This window comes from Lontra canadensis, unplaced genomic scaffold (genome assembly GCF_010015895.1).
Source record: "Lontra canadensis isolate GAN:19392208 unplaced genomic scaffold, GSC_riverotter_1.0 scaffold23, whole genome shotgun sequence".
In the NCBI taxonomy this organism is placed as follows: domain Eukaryota; kingdom Metazoa; phylum Chordata; class Mammalia; order Carnivora; family Mustelidae; genus Lontra; species Lontra canadensis.
In genome coordinates, this window is record NW_022631017.1 from 2,470,464 (window position 1) to 2,491,018 (window position 20,555).

Genomic DNA, 20,555 nt, shown 5'->3' on the forward strand with positions numbered 1-20,555 from the left:
TCATCCCCATTTGACAGATGAGGAAGATCAAGTCTCAGAGACCTTGTATAACCTGTGCAGGTCACCTATCTCGTTAGCAGCATACAGCTAAGAGTGTCCTACAGCTGGATCTGTACCACCACCTATACAAACCCTGTTTTAACAGAGTGGGCTTTGAAGTTGGTTGGGTCTGGGTTTGATCAGGTTTCTGAGACTCTCCAGCTCTTTGACCTAGATAAGTTAACATAACTTCTCTAAAAAGCGTTAATTTTCTCACCTGTAAACTATGGATAATATTGATATGCCCCTTGCAGTTGAAAATTAAATGAGACATGCATTTAAAGCACCAACTGAGGGACTGACCTGTAAGAGCTAATATTGACGATTACTGCTTTCCCCCATTTCTAGAACTGTGATTCCATTACTACAGATAATCCACAACCACAGATGTTCCAGAATCGTATTTCCTTTTTAATAAAATGAAACCACCACACATTTCAGGAAAAACTTTATTCAAATCTTGGGTCATATTAGAATACTTCCAAAATCAAACAGAGTATTAGTCAAATGTTTGACTAGACAGACAAGGTAAAGCTTCAGAAACAAAACAAAACATTGGGAGGAGTTCCTGCTAACAAACCCATCCCCCAAAGTAACATCAGAGGATATACTTGTCATAAACCTATAATTTTCTATTTTAATTTAAACACTATATTCAAAAGAAAAGTAGGGTTTGGGGTTTTTTTTTTTGTTTTTTTTTTTGAAATCTGAGTAATGCGTTAGCCAACTGTTTAGCAAAATAAATTCTCCTAACTGATTAAGAATATAACACATTTAAAGGGAGAAGATCCCAGATCCATATACACAGCAATCCCACTATAAGTACACTGCCTAGTCACAATGAGATCTATTTGGTTTTCCATGCATATCAGAGGTTTCAAAAATGGCAGCTTCTTGGGACTACATGCTCTCGATGTGCTCGAATGCTCTGTTGGCCTGGTGAAATGCCACTGGTGGAATAGCAGCTCCTGACCGGCGGACTAGCCACATCTGTGGATCCACTGTTAAATCTAGATCACCTCCAGACCCCTTTTCTGGAAGAAAAGAAAAAGAGAGAGAGAGAGAAAGAGGGAAAAAAAAAAAAAACCCAAAACCTTCAAGTTGAAAAAGAAAGAAACAAGAAAATTATTTACATAGTGCTCCCACAACAAATTGAATGTCCTCTCAAAATGGTGAGAACTATTCTATGGAGAAATAATCCCATGGAGATTGTCCTTGTTTGTTTTTCTTTTTTTCTTTTAGTATTTTGGTTCTCACACTCTACCTATTATCAGACAAAGTTTCTCTAAAATATTATAAAATCGGCATATTTTATATTTTGCTAGAATGATGTTAGCCAAGCTGATAACCAAATAAGCTCTTTGTTCTCTTTCCTTAGTATGTATGTTTCAAATAATACTAGAGCCTCCCAGAGCTGATTTCTCAGTGTACCTCGATGTAAGAACCAGTGTGCTGCTTATGAACAAGATCATGCAATAACTAGTAACTTCCAACAAACCGAATCTTACGAGCTAAGCTAAAAACCCAGAAAGAAATTCCAAGACATCTTTTCACATACAAAGATCATTCGAATGTATGAGCTAATACACACTGAGAAAATTCTTAAAAGTCCTTTAAAATATAAATTTATCAAATTCATAATGTAATTTTCAAGATGAATTCAATCAACAAATAAAGTTTTCTTATGACATTTCATGAAATCCTCTTCTTGGTTATTTATCCTCAGAAGCATATTTAATATTTTTAACTAAAGAGCTGTGGGTTTTTTTCTACTACTGACATCTAAGGAAATTGATAGACCATTTTTATTTGAGGATTCAGGATAATGGTATCTTTCAGACTTAGCAAGCAGGTGATAAAAGTTATTTTCTTTTAAAACACAAGTTACGGGGCACCTGGGTGGCTCAGTGGGTTAAAGCCTCTGCCTTCGGCTCAGGTCATGATCCCAGGGTCTTGGGATTGAGCCCCTCATCCTGCTTTCTGCTCAGCAGGGAGCCTGCTCCCCCCCCCGCCCCCGCCTGCCTCTTTGCCTACTTGTGATCTCTGTCAAATAAATAAATAAAATCTTTTAAAAAAATAATAATAAATAAAAATAAACACACAAGTGACTTTCGATTGTAGTATCATCCGATGACACAAAGTAAAAGATCTTTTCCCCCGGTTTGGAATATAGCCCCACAAAAAGAACCTTTGGAGTACTATCAACTTTTTGTTACAGAAACAAAATGATTAAAATCAGAAAGGGGACCATAGATAAACCAGAAAAATGTAAACAATAAAAACATATCTTTTTAAAAGTATGACAATCTGATTTTACAGTGAAGAATCATCCAAGTACATGCTTTATCTTTCCAGTACTCACTTCTCTGGAACATCCCACACTGGGAAAAGTATCACTTTCCAATTTTTAGCTCCCAAACTCACAACTTTGGTGTCTTTTTCAAAGAGCTACTATTTGAACACATTATCCATGGTGAGCGGGCCACAGACCCTTTATTAAAGACTTAATGAAGAGGGATATTTCTCCTGTATTCCTTTCAACAAATAATAGCACCGTATGTGTATGTGAGGCCTATACAGAAATCAATTCATGAGACATTCTTACAGTGAAATGACATCACTCAGATGAGAAAAATTTCTTTAAAAAAAATGTAATCAGAAAGACTCCCAGATCACAGTGCCTTGACATATCACCAGAAAAGTCATACATAATTTAATACCTCACAATATCTACTTTTTAAGGGAACACAGCTCATTTGTAGACACATATGTAAGTTTCTTCGAATTTGAGGAAAGAATCATTTCAATCTCATTAATAACCATGTAAGGCCAGAGTTATATCTATATATCTATACTATTTTATGAATGCTTTAAGTTGTCTTAAATGGTTATCTTCTATTTGGCAGGTATAGGGTAGTTTATCCAAACAGAATCTTGTATGTATCTATCTATGGCTGTGGATGCTTGAAAATTAATGAATGGTAAAGATCAGAATGTAAAAGAAAGTTTTAGTAACTGCTGATGTAACATAAATGAAACAAGTTGTTATTTTCGACAAGTAAACAAAAACATGGAATTAATATAAGAAGGTAGAGATGTCCAGTGATTTTTCATAGTGGAACATTTCAAATGACCTCCATGTGCACCACTAGGAGAAATGGTTTAACAAGTGACTGACCGTTCATGTCATATCATATTATGCAGCTATGGCCTTCTGGTTGCTGCCAAGGTAGAATGAACCAACTACAGCCTCTCTCTCACTCTCATTACAGCTAAAAATTCTGGAAAGAGGGGGCCTGGGTGACTCAGTCAGTTAAGTGTCTGCCTTCGGCTCAGGTCATGATCTCTATCAAGCCCCTGCCTTGGGCTCCCTGCTCAGCAGGGAATCTACCTCTCCTTCTCCCTTTATCCCTCCCCCAAACTCATGCTTGCTCTCTGTAAAATAAATAAATAAAATCTTAAAAAAAAAAAAAAAAGTAGGAATGCCTGGGTGGCTCAGTCAATTAAGCATCTGCCTTTTGCTCAGGTCACGATCCCAGGGTCCTGAGATTGAGTCCCACATTGGGAATCCCTGCTCATCAGGGAGACTGCTTCTCCCTCTGCTTGTGTTCTTCCTCACCCCCAACAAATGAATAAATAAAATCTTTAAAAAAAAAATTTTTTTTTAAAAGTAAACTGACACTGGAACCAACAAACTCAGGAGAGACAGAACTTGTGGTATGAACCTAACAGTTGATCACATGCTAAAAAAAAAAATTCAATATTTTCTAGAAGATTTTAACAGGATCCAAAGTTTTACAACATAATATTCAAGACACTCTGGGCATAATCCAGAATTACTCAACATACAAAGAACCAGGAAAAGTTCATCATTTTTCAAGCCAATCATTAAATGGCAAGTCCTGAGATGATCAGGTACTGGAACTATTAGATGCCAATTTTAAATGAAGCACTTCAATAAACTCCAAACAGAATAAACTCAAATGCCCAGATATTATAATGGCATGGAAACTACCCACCATATAATTTTAAATGAAGAACATAGAGTATAAAACTATATGCAGAATAAAATCAACTATGCTCAAAATACACAGATGATATATTTACATTCCATATAAACAGAAAAAGAAATCATGAAAGAAAACAAAATTGATCAATCTCTTTGTCTTGAATGGATCTATTTCATCATTTTTAAAATCCCTCCAAAACCCCAAAGAATAAAACAGTAATAACTAGTTTGCCCAAAGTGTTACATGGCATAAAGTTCAGAATCATTGATTTTGTTACTATTGTTTTTCATTGTTGGTATCCCCATATTAGTACTTTTTTCCTCCATTATTCCCAAACACAAGGGCTTTGGAAATAGCTTAAGTCACCTTTCAAAATGAAGGACAATGTTCTCATGAATTAATATTTATATAATTCCATACCTCAAATGGACCCTTATCCAATTTGGGTATGCCATTCCAGACATTCTCAGGGTTCACTATCTCCTCCGTACCAGTTGAAATGTTCATAACCTGCAAGAGAAAGAGAAATTAATAAAAACTGGGAGTTTCCAAAAACTGTGATCTATGGACCACAGCAATCCTTCTTCAAATGAAATACCTCAAAAGACAATGAAATAATCTTATTAAACTTCAATATTATGTTTCAACTCTACAGAACTTCCATTCAATTAACATATTGTGTATCTATGCCTAGAGATCAAAGATGGTTAAAAATGAGATCTCAAGAAGTTCAAAATTTTGTGGAGAAACAGACCTACAAGCAGAGCGTTACAATACAATATAGGAAGTACAGACTTCTGCAGCAGGAAGAATAGGAATATAATACAGGTATATCAAGCCCAGGTATTGGGGGGGTGTGTGAAAAGATGGAGAGATTTATTTATTTATTTTTAAGATTTTATTTATTTTTTTGTTTGAGAGAGCACCAGAGATGGAATGAACAGGAAGGAGGGGCAGAGAGAGAGGGAGAAGCAGACTCCTCTCTGAGTAGGGAGCGCAATGCAGGACTGGATCCCAGGACCCTCGGATCATGACCTGAGCCCAAGGCTGATGCTTACCTGCCTTGGGTGCCCCAAGATGGAGAGATTTAGAAAATAATGCTAGTGAATGCTTCACGGAAGAGGCATCGCAAAATGAAACTCTTTCAAAAACAAGTGAAAATTAACCAGTTTGGAAGGAGGATAGAATATAAGTGAATAGAACTGGATTATTAAATAGAGCAAAGAAGCCAAGCGAATAGTATACGTAAGAGAAATCAAGCAATTTGATGTCCATCTAATATAAGGTAATAAAACACAAACATAAGACTGGAGGGGCACCTGGGTGGCTCAGTAGGTTAAAATCATGCCTTCAGCTCAGGTCATGATCTCAGGGTCCTGGGATTGAGCCCCGCATCGGGCTCTCTGCTCCGCAGGGAGTCTGCTTCCCTTCCCCTCTCTGCCTGCCTCTCTGCATACTTGTGATTTTTGTCTGACAAATAATAAAAATAAAATCTTAAAAAAAACACTTAAGACTGGAGATGAATATGGACACTCAACCCTAGAGGATTCCAGTTTTTCATAGACCCTTGTTAATGAGCTTGACTTTTCTACCCTAGACCAGTGATTCTCAAATTTTAATGGCATAAGAATGTACATTCCTGGTCCTACCCCCAGAAATCCTGAATCAGCCAGCCAGGGCAAGGTCTAGGGATCTCCAATCGAAGAAACACAGCAAGTGATTCTGATACAGGTGGTCTTCAGATCACAGGGGGAGCACTAGGACCTGGAAAGCCCCAGCAACTGTTACACACAGGAATGCCCTACTCAGACTTGCATGTGACAGACTTCACACTGGCAGTACAGAGAATCAGCTGAAGGAAGACTAGAAATAAAGCAGATTGAGGGATAATAGAGTAATCTACTTGTAAAACAAGGGACTTGTTTTGCCAAGGCAGTGGCATTCGGCATAAAAAAGTTTAAAACTAAGCGACAACAAGTGGAAAGTGTAGAATTTGGTGACTGATAGGACTTCAGAAGTAAGGGAGGAGAAAGAGCCTAAGATGGTTTCTTTCTAGGATGCTTCTATCTGAACTTTGAAATGACTTTTGCAGGGCACCAAATTATCAGGGGGAATGATCCCATAAATGTCTATTCAATTGCATTTTCTAGTCTGGTAAATTTCAGTAACATTTCCTTAGCAGTCACCTAGTACATTTGGAGATAAAGTACCTCCACTTCACTTACCCTTGTGCCTTCTTCAGTGATTTCCAGAATCTCACATTTAGACCATGTGTTTCTTAGACTTGACCACACAACACATGCAGATCCAACAGTAAATCCTTTCAGAGTGTAGGTTTTCTCCGGTTGAGCTGCCAAATTGAATAAAGCCTCAATGCATACCTCTTAATCCCTTCACGTTAGATACACTATTAGAGCATTTCCTTAATCTGCACTTACTATATAATCAGCATCATGTATGGTCTGAGTCTGTCTCTCTTCCTGGATTTCACTTTAAATTCTTCCAGTACCCCTTCCCAATAGAATTCCTTACCACTCTCTTCAAAAAAACACCCCCACGATGTGATGTGGTGTTTTTAAGGATGTGAATCAGATTCCTGACTTTGAAACTCTCTCTCTCAAAAGTTGGTTATTGTGGCTACATGTGGTGAGGTCAGCAGTTACAACCACCACTTCTTTAGTGAAGCAGCAAGCATATTACAAGTTAGCAGACATTCTTATCATAAAGCTATCACTTCTTGTTATTAAAATGTGGCGATAAGGACTAAAAATCATGAAATCATACCATAGAATTAAAATATTTTGAAAGCATATTTAAGGGATTAAAAGGCAGGATTCGACACTATGATAATGTGATTTTGGTTTAGTTTTTAAAACCCTACGTAAACGGACACACACAGACACGGTGAAAGAGGACAGCAAGCAAGTGCTCTGCAGCCTTATCAATGGTGGGATTCTCTCTAGACCACTGTTTTCTCTCTTTCATATGATGGTTCAAATTTAACAATATAAAAATGTACTTATGCAAAGTCTGAATTGATCATTTAAAAAACCCTCAAAGTTAGCCGTTTCATGTAACTTTTAAATCTTATTAAGGAGCCAGGAAAATATCAGTAAATGTAATTCATGAAAAAGTTAATGAAAAAAAACCATTCTCCAATATTTACTCATGGCTGTTCTCTTGTCCGGTTAATGTAAGCTCCCTAAATCTAGTGTTTGTTTAGGGGTTTCTAAATCAATAGCAAGCTATATGCATAAAGCAAAACAGTTAAATTTGAAAACTGCAAACTTGATCCCTATCGATTCATGCCCACAGTAGTGCTTAACAAAGGCACCCTGTTTTTTTAAGACCTACAAAAAAACATAAACTCTTGATTTTGGAGCGTACTTGTTTACATTTTAAACATAATTGCTTTTTGGAGACACCGATTTTAGGCAATCTACTTGTAAACACAGTAGTAACAATTCAGCATTTCATCCGGCGGGCTCCTACATGGATTTCACAACTTCATCCCCCCCATTTAAGACGCCCTTCATGAAATCCAGATCTGATTTTCTTTTCAGGTTCTAACCTTCCCCCCATCCCCAAACTAATTAAAAAAACAAAAACAAATAACACCAAAAAAATTATCATTATCTTTAAGATAAATAAGTACTTTTTAAAGACACCAAGTTAAATAAAGAGAAATCACCTACCTGAGACATGGTCTTGTAAAGCATTATGGTGCTTCCTTCCTGCTCTGGATTCTTCTTCAGAGAACAAAGTCAATGGTGAAATGGCATCCCTGTTGTGATACTCTGTAAACTCTTCTTTATATATATTGGTTTCAATCTGCGTGTTGGGATGGCAATCCTTTGCGTGTAGGTGCAATGGTGACCCATGCTGGTCGTGGAAACACTCCACGCAACTTGGCTCTCTTGTGTCTTCCACACACGTGGGTTCCTGGGCCATCTGACCAACTCTTAGCGACAAAGTGTTTATTTTGTCATCCAGACACAGCTGGGCTGTGGGTAATTCAAGTTCTGGCTGTTTCTCAGAGTCACAGCTGAGGGAAAGCTGCATCGTAAATGGCTGCAGGGTGGGTTCTGGGTCACAGCCCTGGGACAGTGGCACTATTGGAGGTACCAGGCCTAGCTCTTCTTTGTCTTCATCCCCGACGAAAGAATGCTGTAACTCAATGGATTCCAGTTCTAGGAACTCTTTGGATTCATCCTCAGGGGAAAGGGTCACCTCAAGGGAGTTCATTTCTAACATCTCCTTTGTTTTGCTCGCCTGGGGTAGTAACGCGTTAAATCCTGCCATGAGGTATTTATCATCAAACTTTGACTTGTCAACCAGATGGCATTGTATTTTACCTTCCAGTACCTCAGGGCCAATTTTATCTTTGCCTGAGTTTTCAAAAGCTTCAAAAATGTTATCGGTGTCAGGGTCATAGAATTTACTTGGCTTGGTTTCGAGAATTTTCAAGCCTTTTTCAACTTTTTCAGAGAGCTCATCTGTGGGTGGTTCCACATACGGGGTTTTCTCTTGTCCAGGTTTACTACTTGGTTTCTTAAGTCTAACCTCAGGACTGAGGGCCCCAAGGGCTCCCTTTGTTTCTGGGTCTTTTTTTTCATAGGGCAGATCACTGCTACTAATACCAACCTTAGAATATTTCTTCATTTTCTCATTAATACTCTCACCTTTGCTTTTCAAGTCAACAACTGCCAAAGGGATATTACAAACATCCCTTTTGATTTCTAATATTGTTATCTCCAACACATCTTCTGTTACTATTTCGTAAAAATAGTCATTTCCCTCTTGAGGGCACACACCTTCTGAAATGTTAAATCCTGAAAGGCAACATGGAAAGGCTTGCATGGGGACCACCAAAAGTTCAGAAGGAATGTTCCAGAGTGCTTTAGGGTCCACACAGTCTTCAATGTTTCCAAAGTCTACAAGTCTGACGGAAACAAGATAATCCTCACAAATACTGGTGATAAGTGCCCGATAATAATGCCCATCTTCTCTATATCTCACTATGCAAGGATCTCCAATATGAGGGCATGGGACACAACTTCGCCAATCTGTTACCTGTTCTCCAGCCGTTTGTACTTCTACTTCTAAATACTGAAGTTTCTCAGTATCAGCAAACTGACACCAAAAATACTCAGGTCCATCTATCACAGTGGCATAAGCTCTTATCATCCTCATCGTTGGATTATACCAGTTGAGAAACAGTGAAGTGTCAGTGTCAGTTTTGTTGACAGACTTTGAACAGGCACTTTTAATTATTTGATCAGAAAGTCTTACTTGAGATTTTTCATTGAAAGCATATCTGCTAATCATATCTTCTGCTATGATCCCATGTTCATCTGCAAGAATAACTTCCCATCTGTCTTGAAATTTAACAAATTCACATCTTATTTGAGCCTCATCCGTCCTTTGGGAAAAGTAATGCATCATTTCCTTACATTTTAAAATCTCAGGGACCCAAAGTCCCCTCAAGGAGCAATGAATGCCCAATCCTGGTAACAGTGCATTCATAAGGTCAAGCTTTCCCACCTTGTTAGTATGAACCACAGAAACATTGCCATAATCTATAAATTGTACAGAGAGAAGGTCATTGGGTTGTCGTTCCTTGACCACAGCGCGATACCATAAATTGTCTTCCGGAAAGATGGCACAGATTACATCTCCTCTCTGCAAAGGTGGACCTGAGTAGTATTTGGGCCTTGTTCTAGCATCATTTAATCTCTCTGAAAGATGAGTGATTTCAGCTTCGTCTTCTGTTAGTTGAACATAAAAGTCTAAAAGGTCATTTATATGAGAAACATACACAGCTGTTTTAAAGCCAGGCATTATAATCTTCTGGGGGAAGTCAGAAAATTTTAGAGGCAAATCTTTGTTATAGGATTCTCCTATGTTTCTCTCTGAAGGAGTAGCTTCTAGTTTTTTTGCTTTCAAAGGTGGCTCAGCAAAACCTTCTTCTTTCTTTTCTGGTGTTACCAGACACACTTGATTATCTTGATTTTCTACGGAGTCCTGATACTGAGTGACTAAGTTTGCCTTTGTTGAACTTCGTAAAAGCTTGGTTTCCTTACATGCTGAGCTGATCTTAGATTTGTAGGATTCTCCCAAGATCTCCATACTATATAATTTGTTCTCTGTGGATTTACTTACATACTGTATAGGTGACAATTTCACATTTTCCTTCTTTATTTCAAGAGTTTCAGTTGTAGCGAGGAGTGCTACACTTTCTTTTTTTCTGGTCCCACCTTTGTAGCCAAGTAGCCCTGACTTCTCATTAATATTAGCATTAATTTGAATACTGTCATCATAGAGTTCTATAATCAGTCTTCCATCTGGATCTTTTGCTACAACCAAAGCCTGCAATGACTTATCTAAAACAGTCTCCTGAAACCAGGCTGTAATTTCTTCTGGTATATGATCAGGAATGTCAGATAATGAACATTTCACAGCTTGCATGGGCAAAAGTAAGACATCATATGCATCAGTTGGTATTGGAAGCAGATCATCGTTTGTTACCATACATATATTTCCAAAATCCACAAAAAAGACTTTATTTGGTTCTTTTTCTATTATTATCCCTCGATACCAATTTCCATCAGTATACTTGGCAAGACACAAGGTTCCAGGAATCAAGGGAGTTGTTTGCAAATTCAACAAAACTTTACTTAATTGTGCAATATTACAGGACAACTGTTCTAAAATACTCGCATTTCTTCCCAGTTGGCAATAAAATGTCCAAGGGTCGTCAACATGTGTTACATACACAGATTCTTCACTTCCAATTTTCATATCATGTGTCGAATAGTAGTAAGAATGTAGCTGAACAGAGGACTCCAGAGGCTTCTGAAGTTTAACTGGTCTTGCGAGTCTCTTTTCTACCAAAAAATGGCAGGCACTCTGAAAAGGTGTGAGCAAATCCACAACATTAAACAGTTCTTCATCTTGTACTGAAGCCAAAGCAAATATTGTGCATTTCAATTCGAGATTCTCTTCCCAGGCATTGTCTACAAATTCACTAAAAGCCTGTGTTGCCTTTTCATCCCAAGCAAAAGGATTTTGACCAGTTGGTTGAATTAAATTGTAAAGACTGCACCGAAAAGCCTGGGCTTTAACCTTGAGAAACTCTTCACTAATTGAGTAAATATTCTTCACAGATACCATTTCTTTGTCTCCGTAATCTACGAACATGACTTTGACATGCTCTGCAGATTGTACCCCACGAATCACAGCTCTGGACCATTTTCCATTTACTGTTCGTTTTGCCAGACAAGCAGGGGTGGTACCCCCATAGGAAGTAGCTGTCGTCTTGCAGTAGTCCTGGATATTACACATCAAAGTTTTAAACCCTTGGGTGTTCCTGGTCAGCTGGCACCAGAAGTAGCCAGGGCTTTCAACATAAGACACCTTGACTTCTACCGTGCTTCCAACTTTCAGCTCTCCTTTACAAGAAGAGCCTGGCTTAATTTCCAAGAAATTCTTTATAAGAGGAGAATAAACAGATACTCTCCTCTCTTTTTCTGGCATAACTAGTCCAACTGGAATATCTGTAATGACTGTTGTTTCAGTCAAAATTTCTGAAACAGATGCAGTTTGATTGTCCCTCTTGGCTTTCTGTTCTACTTCTGCCTTTTTGGCAGGAGACATTTTGTTATTCTCACTGGTAAAGTGGCTTGAAATATGCCCTGGAGAGTAGGCATTTCCAGGAATCTTTTCCTTGGTTTCAAATTCCTGATATTTGGCAAAACCAGCTTGAGCAATTACCTTACTAATGTTTTCTTCCCCTGTTCTTGATTCATCAAGAATCTCAATAACGTATTGATTATCCTGCTTATCAAGGACATGGATAACTAATTCTTTGTGGAGCACAGTCTTCTTAAAAAAGGAAATGGCCTCCTGGCTCCAACTTTCCCCTAAGGGCCAAATATCTGCTAGTGTACACCTCAGAGCCAGTATGGGCAGCCGCCGAAACTGGGGAAGCAGCATCCTCACGTCATACCAATCCACATTTTCTGAACTGCCACGGTCAACTAGAAACACATCCACACTCTTGTGGTCTAATCGGGTGACTACGGCCCGGTAATAGCCGTTTTCTTTCCATTTGACGCAGCAAAGGTCATCGGGTTCGGGTTTCAAAACTACGCCGTCTAGCTTACTGGCGGAGGAATAGAAACTGCACATTCTTCTCATCAGCTTGCTGAAAGTGCCTTTGTGTTTCCTCAGCCGAATCCAAAACTCGGAAGGAGTTGTAACAAACTCCACCTGGGCGTCGTAGAAGGCATTGATCTTTAACCTGATTGATCTTAAGGCTGGGAGTGAAATCTCCTCATCCACTTCTTCAGCAGGAGACTGAGACTGAAAAGCTGTTTCTTGCTCTTCCTCCTCCTCCTCCATTCCCTGGCTCTGAAGGAACCCGTCGGCCAAGCAACAGGACTGGACTCCGAACACACAATTCAGATTGATCCCATCTTCTCCATACAGGGTGACATAATAAACGTGCTCAAAGGTACAGTAAAATTCAATTTTTGCATTCACTGCCTGGCCCAGTATCAGGGCCTTCAGGTCACCGACCTGGGACCGAGACCAGCCTCGCCCACCGTCCCAGAGTCCATACAAAGCGCAAGGGTAGGTCACCACGGGCATTCGGAAATACTCAGGCAGCAAGTAGCGGAGGCTGCTGCAGCTCACTAACTCCTTCCTTCCATAGTCCACGTGGAGCACCTGGGCACAGCGCTGGGGCCGAAAAGTCTCAAGCAAGAGTGCTCTGTACCAATGTCCGTCCAACCCACAGGATGCGCACGGAGAGCCAGGCTTGTCTGGGCTCTCCTCCCTCTCTTCCCAGGTGGCCCTGGTAGAGTTCTCATCCCCGGTCCCTGTGGAACCCCGGTAGCTCTGGGCCATGCTCTCGGACAGGCGGTGGATCTCCTGCGAGAGGCTCCGGAGCTGGCAGTGGATGCGGTGGGGGTGACATACCTGGGTCACCACCACGGGCTCCGTCACGCCCAGCTGCAGCCGCGGGTAGAAGTAATCCAGGCCAGGCTGCTCCTGCTTCGGAGGGACCCGCGGGAGGACCGGGGCCGCGGAGCCCAGGCCGGCAGTGGCCGCCGTTAGGTAGCGCTTGAGCAGCGAGCGGAAGAGGCTGTCGGGCACCTGCCGCGCCAGCCCGAGCTCCTGCATCTGCTGGAACAGCCCGGGAACCTCCAGGAGGACCACGCGATGGAGCAGCAGCACGTCCAGCACCCGCCCGTGCACCTGCTTGCCCTGCAGGCTGCTGAGGAAGTCCACGGCACTGGACGGCCAGTGCTGGGGCTCGCCGCCGCCCCCGCCGCCGCCGCCCGCCGGCACCAGGCCGGCCAGCACGCAGCCCAGCACCTCCGACGGCAGGTGGAAGAACTCGCTGCGCCCCGGCGCCAGGGAGCCCGCGCCCGCCGTGATGGTGCGGCCCTCGTCCAGCAAGAAGACGCGGCTCTCCTGCGCCTGTTGGCTGACCACGCGGCAGCGGTGCCACAGGAGCCCCACCTGCACCAGGCACAGCTCGCCGGGTGAGGCCGAGGCGCCGCCCAGCGCCCACGGGCCGCGCGTGGCCGCCGCTTCCTGAATCTCCCGGCTCAGCCGCTGGTACTCCTCCCGCCGCTGGCCCACCAGCCCCCAGAGCTGCACGGGGATCACCTCAGGGTGCACGTCCACGAACGACACCCGCAGGACCAGCGACGCCCCCGGCGTGGGCAGCCCGGGCGTGGAGCACATCTCGGCGGCGCCTCGCGGCCGTCGACCCCCGAGCGGTCAGGGCGGCGCGTCAGGCCCGCCGGCGCCCCCGCGCCCGCACCCTCGGCTGGACGGCCCCGCAGACCCGAGCTCCGGGCACAGAGCGACTGGGGAAGACGCCCGGCGAGTCGCCCCCTCGGCGACCTGCCTGACGCCGCGGCCCCCGGACTCGCGCCGACTGGTAGGACCGGCGGCGGGACCAACCGCCCACCGTCGCGCCGCGGAGGCATTTGCAGCGCGCGCTCCCGGATTCCCGGCGCGGGAGGGGGTCGGCCGGCCGGCGCGGCGCAGGAAGCTGGACCCCCGGGGGGCGGGGGCGGGGGCGGAGGCGAGCCCGGGCGGGAGGGGCCTCGAGGGCAGTTCCGCGGGTCACGCGGGGCAGCGTCGGGACCCAGCCTGCTGCTCAGGGCTCCTTCCGCGGCGGAGGGAAGGCCTGGCCAAGGCGGGGCTCCGGGAGGGGCCCCTGAGCCGCTCGCTGTGCGGGCCGCCGGGCCTAGGGCTGAGCCAGGCCCCGTGCCCCGCGCGGTGCTGGGCTGGGGAGGAACCGGGAGGAAACCTGGAGGCGCCCATGGCACGCGCCTGGGCGTTAGGGCCCGAACCCCGAGGGGGCCCCGCGCTCCCTTCCGGGCTGAGGCGGAGCGGCGCGAATGGTGGCTTGTGCACATTCCGTGTTCTGAGCCCAGCAAGCTGCTCACCCTCGCCCATGAACCCCTTCCCGCACTTGAACTGATAGAGCTGTTGCGAGCGTTACAATAAAGTATGGGTGTACTTGGAGACTGTTCGATCTCCCTTTTCCACAGTTACTGGTCTGAGTTTCCCTGCTTTTTTGTTTGCCTAGTTCTAGCTTCCCAACTTTGTACGCATTTGTTCTTTTCCTCACAGAGCTGGCGCATAACCGGACTTACAAAAGGAGGTACTCTTGGCCGCCATGGCAGAGGATCTGTTGGCTGGACTCTTGTTCTCTTCCCCCACCTAAATCTTAACCAGGGGAGGGAGGGGATGGGGAACCTGCAGGCAAACTGTGAGGAGCTCCCAGAGATCTGTCTATAGTAGATTTCTGTTCATTTGCAAAGTCCGACACATTTGTGGGAGTGTCTCCTGTCACTCCTTCACATTCTGAAATATCAAATACAATGTAGATAAAATCAAGACAGTGTTTAATATAATCCTGGTTTACCAGTGTAAATCGCAGCACTTTCTATCTATTCAGGGTAGATGTAACCTCACGGCCAAAGCCTCCTGTGCTTACTTTAATCTTTGTTAAAGGATGGATGGATGGATTGATTGGTTGGTTGATTACAAGCTCTATATATCATGGGGCTTGAACTCAGGGCTTTAAGATCAAGAGGCACATGCTCTGGGTGCCTGTGTGCTCAGTTGTTAGGCATCTGCCTTTGGCTCAGGTCATGATCCCAGTATCCTCGGATCGAGCCCCGCATGGGACTCCCTGCTCAGCGGGAAGGCTGCTTCTCCCTCTCCCACTCCCGTTTGTGTTCTCTCTCTCTCTGTCAAATAAATAAATAAATAAATCTTAAAAAAATAAAAAGGCACATGCTCTACCAGACTGAGCCAGCCAGGAGCCTCTCCTGTGCTTACTTTTTTTTTTTTTTAATATGAAGAAGCCTGGGTTTTTATTTATTTTTTATTTTTTTCTAAGATTTTATGTATTTATTTGACAGACAAGAGATCACAAGTAGGCAGAGAGGCAGGCAGAGAGAGAGGGGGAAGCAGGTTCCCCACTGAGCAGAGACGCTGATGCGGGGCTCGATTCCAGGACCCTGGGACCATGACCCGAGCCGAAGGCAGAGGCTTTAACGCACTGAGACCCAGGTGCCCCCTGTGCTTACTTTTTAATGGCAGTTGTCTTTGAGCATTCCTGGAACCTATCATGGGACTGAGGCAATAAATACTCACTGACTGAATAAATAAAAGAATCATTTGATTTCTTTAAAAAGTTAGATTTTTAACCTGATAAACTCATCCTTGAAAATTCAGTTTAGTTTCATTTTCCAGATCTTCTTTAATTAATGCTTTATACTCATGATAGAAGAAAAACAAACATTTGATTTAAAACCATCTAGCAAGATCTAGCTCTTAAGTCTTCTTCCCCTACTATTCACCCAGGTGGAATTGATTATCCCCTGTCTTTTACAAACTTCTGTTACATTAAGTGTTTATAATATACATTGATCATATCATGCAATGGTTTACTATTTCTCCTTCTACCAGAACATGAATTTCTTGAAGGCAAGAACTCCTCTCATAATATTCTCAGTGTCTAGCACAATATGGGACTTTTAATCAACATGCAATAAATGTTTAACAAGAGAATAAGTAGATTATCTGGCACTGTGTCATTTATGGTAAATGGAAGCTGTTCATTATAAAATGGTTTTATTATCATCTGGACTTGTTTGATCATCCCATGGAATAATGGAAATTTCAATTCTCTGTATCAGCTCAAGCAATATAACCAAACTTACAGAGACCACAGGGTTGTAGACAGAGTAAATGACTTGTTTTCTATCAAACTTGTCCCTCAACCTCCTTCCATGGCTCAGGGCCCTGGATAATCGGGGCATATCATTCAGCCATTATGGGCTGAGAGCGTGTTCCTCCCATTTTCCCAGATATTTCCAATGTCCCACTTCTTCCGTGTCTGGGAGAGATAGCTTTACTTGCTCTGTATTGCTCTGCTGCTGGACATGGAACTTAAAAAATCAGACCACTGCACGTGAAGACTAAGCTCCTGCTACCACCAACCATCTCTAGAACCTTTCCATCACCCCCAACTTTGTACCTATAAGACACTGACTTCTCATTCTCCCCTATTCCAGCCCATAGAAAGTGTTCTACTTTCTATTAATTTGGTTATTCTAGTTGTCTCATATACATAGGATCATACAATATGTGTCTACTTGTGTCTTATTTCACTCAGAATATTGTTTTCAAGATTGATCCATGTTCTAGCATGTCTCAGAATTCCCATGCTTTTTAAGGTAGAATAATATTCTATTATCTGTGTGTGTATATATAAAAATATATATACACATATACATATGCATACACCACATTTTGTTTATCTGTTCATACTTTGATCTATCTATGGGCATTTGGATTTCTACCTTTTGGTTAAGTGAAAAATGCTGAAAAATGACATTGGTATACAACTATCTATGTAAGTCCCTGCTTTCAGTTCCTAGCCTGTTTACCTACAAGTGGACAGCTGGGTCACATGATAATGCTACATTTAATTTTTTGAGGAAACCCTATACTGTTTTATATAGTAGCTGCAGTATTTTACATTCTTACCAGCAACGCCCAAGGGTTCCAATTTCTCCATATTCTCACCAATGCTTGTTATTTTTTGTTGTTGTTGTTGTTGTTAATAGCCGTCCAAATGGGTATGAAGTAGTACTCATGAATTTTTTTGCATCTATGTTCCTAAGAGACATTGGTCTGTAGTTGTCTTTTTTTATAAATGGGTTTAAGCATTTTGGACAATAAGTAAAAAAACAAAAAAACGAATGAGAAGTCAAGGCTGTCCTGAGATTTCTTGGCTGCATTAGTGAGTTTGTAGTGCAACAGAGAATCCCGGAGCAGGACCAGATTTTAAAGGGCAGGGAGGAAGGATTTGTACAATATTTTTTGTACAAATATTTTTGTACAATATTTATATAGAAGCTTGTACGATACTTGTACAAAATTTGTGCAATATTTTTTGTAATATTGGGAAATGTCAGCTCACAAGGACTGTGGCCATCCTGGAGGAGGTATATAGTTGACAACTGAGAAAACGCCTAAAGCCTGAGAACTGTGTAAGGGCCAAAAACACAGATAATGGCAACATCTACCATTTACTGAGCAATGGTGAATGTTTGGGAATTACCAGTGTAAGTGTAGTAGCTAAAGTCACAGAAATTTTCTGCGGGACTCTTCCTAGAGAAAGAGAGTGAAAAGGGACAAAAGGGCCAAGAACATAACCTCAAAGAACCGAAATTTAAGTACAATGCAGCAAAGAAATGGCCAACAGAGACTGAAAAATAGTAAGCAAGAGGAGGGAATAGTATTATGGAAATCAAAGTAGAATTTGGTATTCAAAAAGGAGAATGATTCTTCAGTGTTTCAAGGAATTCCGGTGTTATCTTCCTCCTCTATGCTCAGTCAGGGAGATGCCCATCACCATAATTACCAGTTGTCAATATCTTTTTTAGTCACAGCAGAACTAGATTAATAGAACTGGATTAAATGCAGAGATGGAGTTATTATAAATTAATGAATTTATATTGACAAGGCATAAGGATTCTTTTTTTGCTAATGTAAAGCTTTAAAATCTGATACCCAATTTAAGTCAGTTTCTATTTCAATTGTGAAAAGTAAAGATTAAGGCTTAAAAATTATCTCTACATTGGTTATGACCATTTTCACTTAAAAATACATCAGGATGAAACCATACCAGGACAAAACAAAACCTTTCACAACCAATCAGGCATTCTTAAAGATTTATTTTAAAAATCAGGATAATACACTATATTTACTCACATATATTCCTGTTACCAGATATTTTCAGCAAACAGACATCTTTAAGCATCTTCATCTGCTTTTATCAAACCTTCAAAGTGGCTCCTGCTGCTGTTGACAATCACAGCAGCCTGTTGGGGTTAAAGTATGGGGAGAGAAAAATAATCACGTATTCTTCACAATTCAGAAATAATAAAACAATTGAGTGGGTAAATGTGCATTTGTATGCTACCAATGAAGGCCAAAATAGTGATGTAACTTTCATACACACTATAAAAGGAAGAATAATATAAACTGGTCACATTATTATTAATTAACCAGATATTTTGTATTAACCTATTACATTCTCGATTTTTTTGTGGAATAGCTATTAAACTGTGGAATACTTCTTAACATTATAACAATTACATATGTTAAACACACATGATCTTTTGAAAATGCAGTTAAGCAGTTAGTACGGTAAAGAAGCTCATGAAATCACACGTTACTATCCCAGCATAATTCTTCTGAAGGTAGGAGAAAAACAACATAGGACTTTATCATGTGTGCAGAAATGTTTTTCTCTCTCCACCCCCTAAAAAAATCTCTGAATGCAACAAATACCTCCTAAGTGGCTTCTGTTTGAAGTTTTAAGGGAAACAGATGCATGACAAGGTCCTTGCTTGCAAGAAATTCTTTCTGTATAGGAGAAGCAGGCAAAAATCCATATATACAGACACGTATCCTCAGTAGGGAAAGCAGTAGGAGCACAGAGGTGTTGAAAATGTGGAAGTCTTCTGAGATCATTCTAGATACTAAGGTAGGCTTTAACCCAAAAATGAGCATGAATGGGGGGTGGGTAGTGATGGGAGCAGAGTTAGGTGGGGAGTACCACAGGAACACTGCAGGAGAAGCAGCCAAGTGAAGAGCATCCCCAGAGAAAAAAGTGGAGCACTGCATTTGCAAGGAGGTTGAGTGCAGGTATGTAGTGAAATGCAAAGAGTAGGAACATGGCTTGGAGTCAGAATGAGAAGGTCCTGGGCATGGTATTAAAAATTTTCGTTTTTATTGTATATGAGGAGTTGTTGAAGGTAAGAACTTAGTCACATGTCCAGAGTTGTCTGAACCAAGAGGACGCTGCTACTCTGTGAGGGAGGACTTTCTTGTGAGACAGGCCACCCATATTAAAAAGTTTGTATTATACTTGAAGGCCTGCATAAACCTTAACTGAGTTTCAAATATGAGAAGTTAATCAAATCCAGGAAAAAGCAAATCCCCACAGATTTTTTTAAAATCCTCTTTTCTTTCCCCATGACATCAATATAAAGCCCACCTTCAAGGATATGCAAGTTAAGATTCTAGAGGATTCTAGAGTTCAGTCATTTCATCATACAAAGAAATGGTAATCAAGAGAAATGGAAGGACTTGCTAATACTCATGCTACTTTGTCATAAGTAGAACCCGAATTAGGTAGAATTTAGATAGATAGAATTAGATGGATTAATTAGAATTCATGCTCAATCTGTCCTCCACATTACCAGGCATTTAATAATAATATATATTTGTTTGGTAATCATTTTTAAAGAGTTCTGGTTTAACTGGAGGGAAGAGAATTAATTACCTCCCCTCAATTTTTTAATCATCATGTATTAAAATAAAATACACATTTTTACCCCCAGGGGAGGTTCTGAAGGAATCTGTTTTCATTAACAAGAGGAACATATAAACTATTTCAGATGTAAATAAATGGTTGTGCTTAAAAAGGTGAAGACAGAACAGCTTTTTTTTTTTTACATTTAAAATCTCCCTGAATTATTTCCTTTTTTTCCTTAGCAAAGTGAAATAAATTTCAGACTGGTCTATGATAGATTCTTGAAATAATGAAGACAAAATTGACTTGTTATATATAACTGTAATTAATTTTTGTTGAGTACCTAACAGCAAAGAAATGCTACTAATGAGAGTAAAGATTTATATAAAAATGAGACATGGTCTTACCATTAGCAGCTTATAATGAACTGGGACATGGAGCATTTGATAGACTCTTTATTCCTTACTAAAAGCACATTTAAGATAGGTTATCTCTATTTAGATAGGTATGTTAATTCCCTTATACATATAAAAACAATTGTATATAACTAAAAATAACTATTTTTCAGTGAGAAAAAAATCATTCAGAAGAGAAAAATGTGGAAGCTAAGCAAAACCAACTTAAATGCTAGGTATTCATTA

At 41.3% G+C, this 20,555-nt stretch overlaps 1 protein-coding gene across 2 annotated transcripts; it reads right to left on the reverse strand.

The window, feature by feature from the left end:
* Positions 1 to 733: 733 nt before the first annotated feature.
* Positions 734 to 14,014, reverse strand: TDRD6 (tudor domain containing 6). Of its 2 annotated transcripts, none has more exons than XM_032861993.1 (4): positions 7,745 to 14,014; positions 6,275 to 6,399; positions 4,470 to 4,559; positions 734 to 1,073 (listed from the first exon to the last, which is right to left on the reverse strand). In XM_032861993.1, exons 1-4 carry the CDS (start codon positions 13,803 to 13,805, stop codon positions 1,050 to 1,052), a joined length of 6,300 nt encoding a protein of 2,099 aa, XP_032717884.1. In that variant the 5' UTR covers positions 13,806 to 14,014; the 3' UTR covers positions 734 to 1,049. The 2 variants fall into 2 exon arrangements, with proteins under 2 accessions (XP_032717884.1, XP_032717883.1); XM_032861992.1 differs by having other exon boundaries at positions 734 to 1,133.
* Between the last annotated feature and the right edge of the window lie 6,541 nt (positions 14,015 to 20,555).

Excerpts from the sequence above, each read along its gene's own strand:
- TDRD6 (XM_032861992.1), bottom strand. The coding sequence starts at position 13,805 with ATGTGCTCCACGCCCGGGCTGCCCACGCCGGGGGCGTCGCTGGTCCTG. Across the intron at positions 4,560-6,274 it reads TCACTGAAGAAGGCACAAGG|GTTATGAACATTTCAACTGG; the intron begins GTAAGTGAAGTG and ends TTTCTCTTGCAG. Across the intron at positions 1,134-4,469 it reads TGGATAAGGGTCCATTTGAG|GTTTTGGGTTTTTTTTTTTT; the intron begins GTATGGAATTAT and ends TTCAACTTGAAG.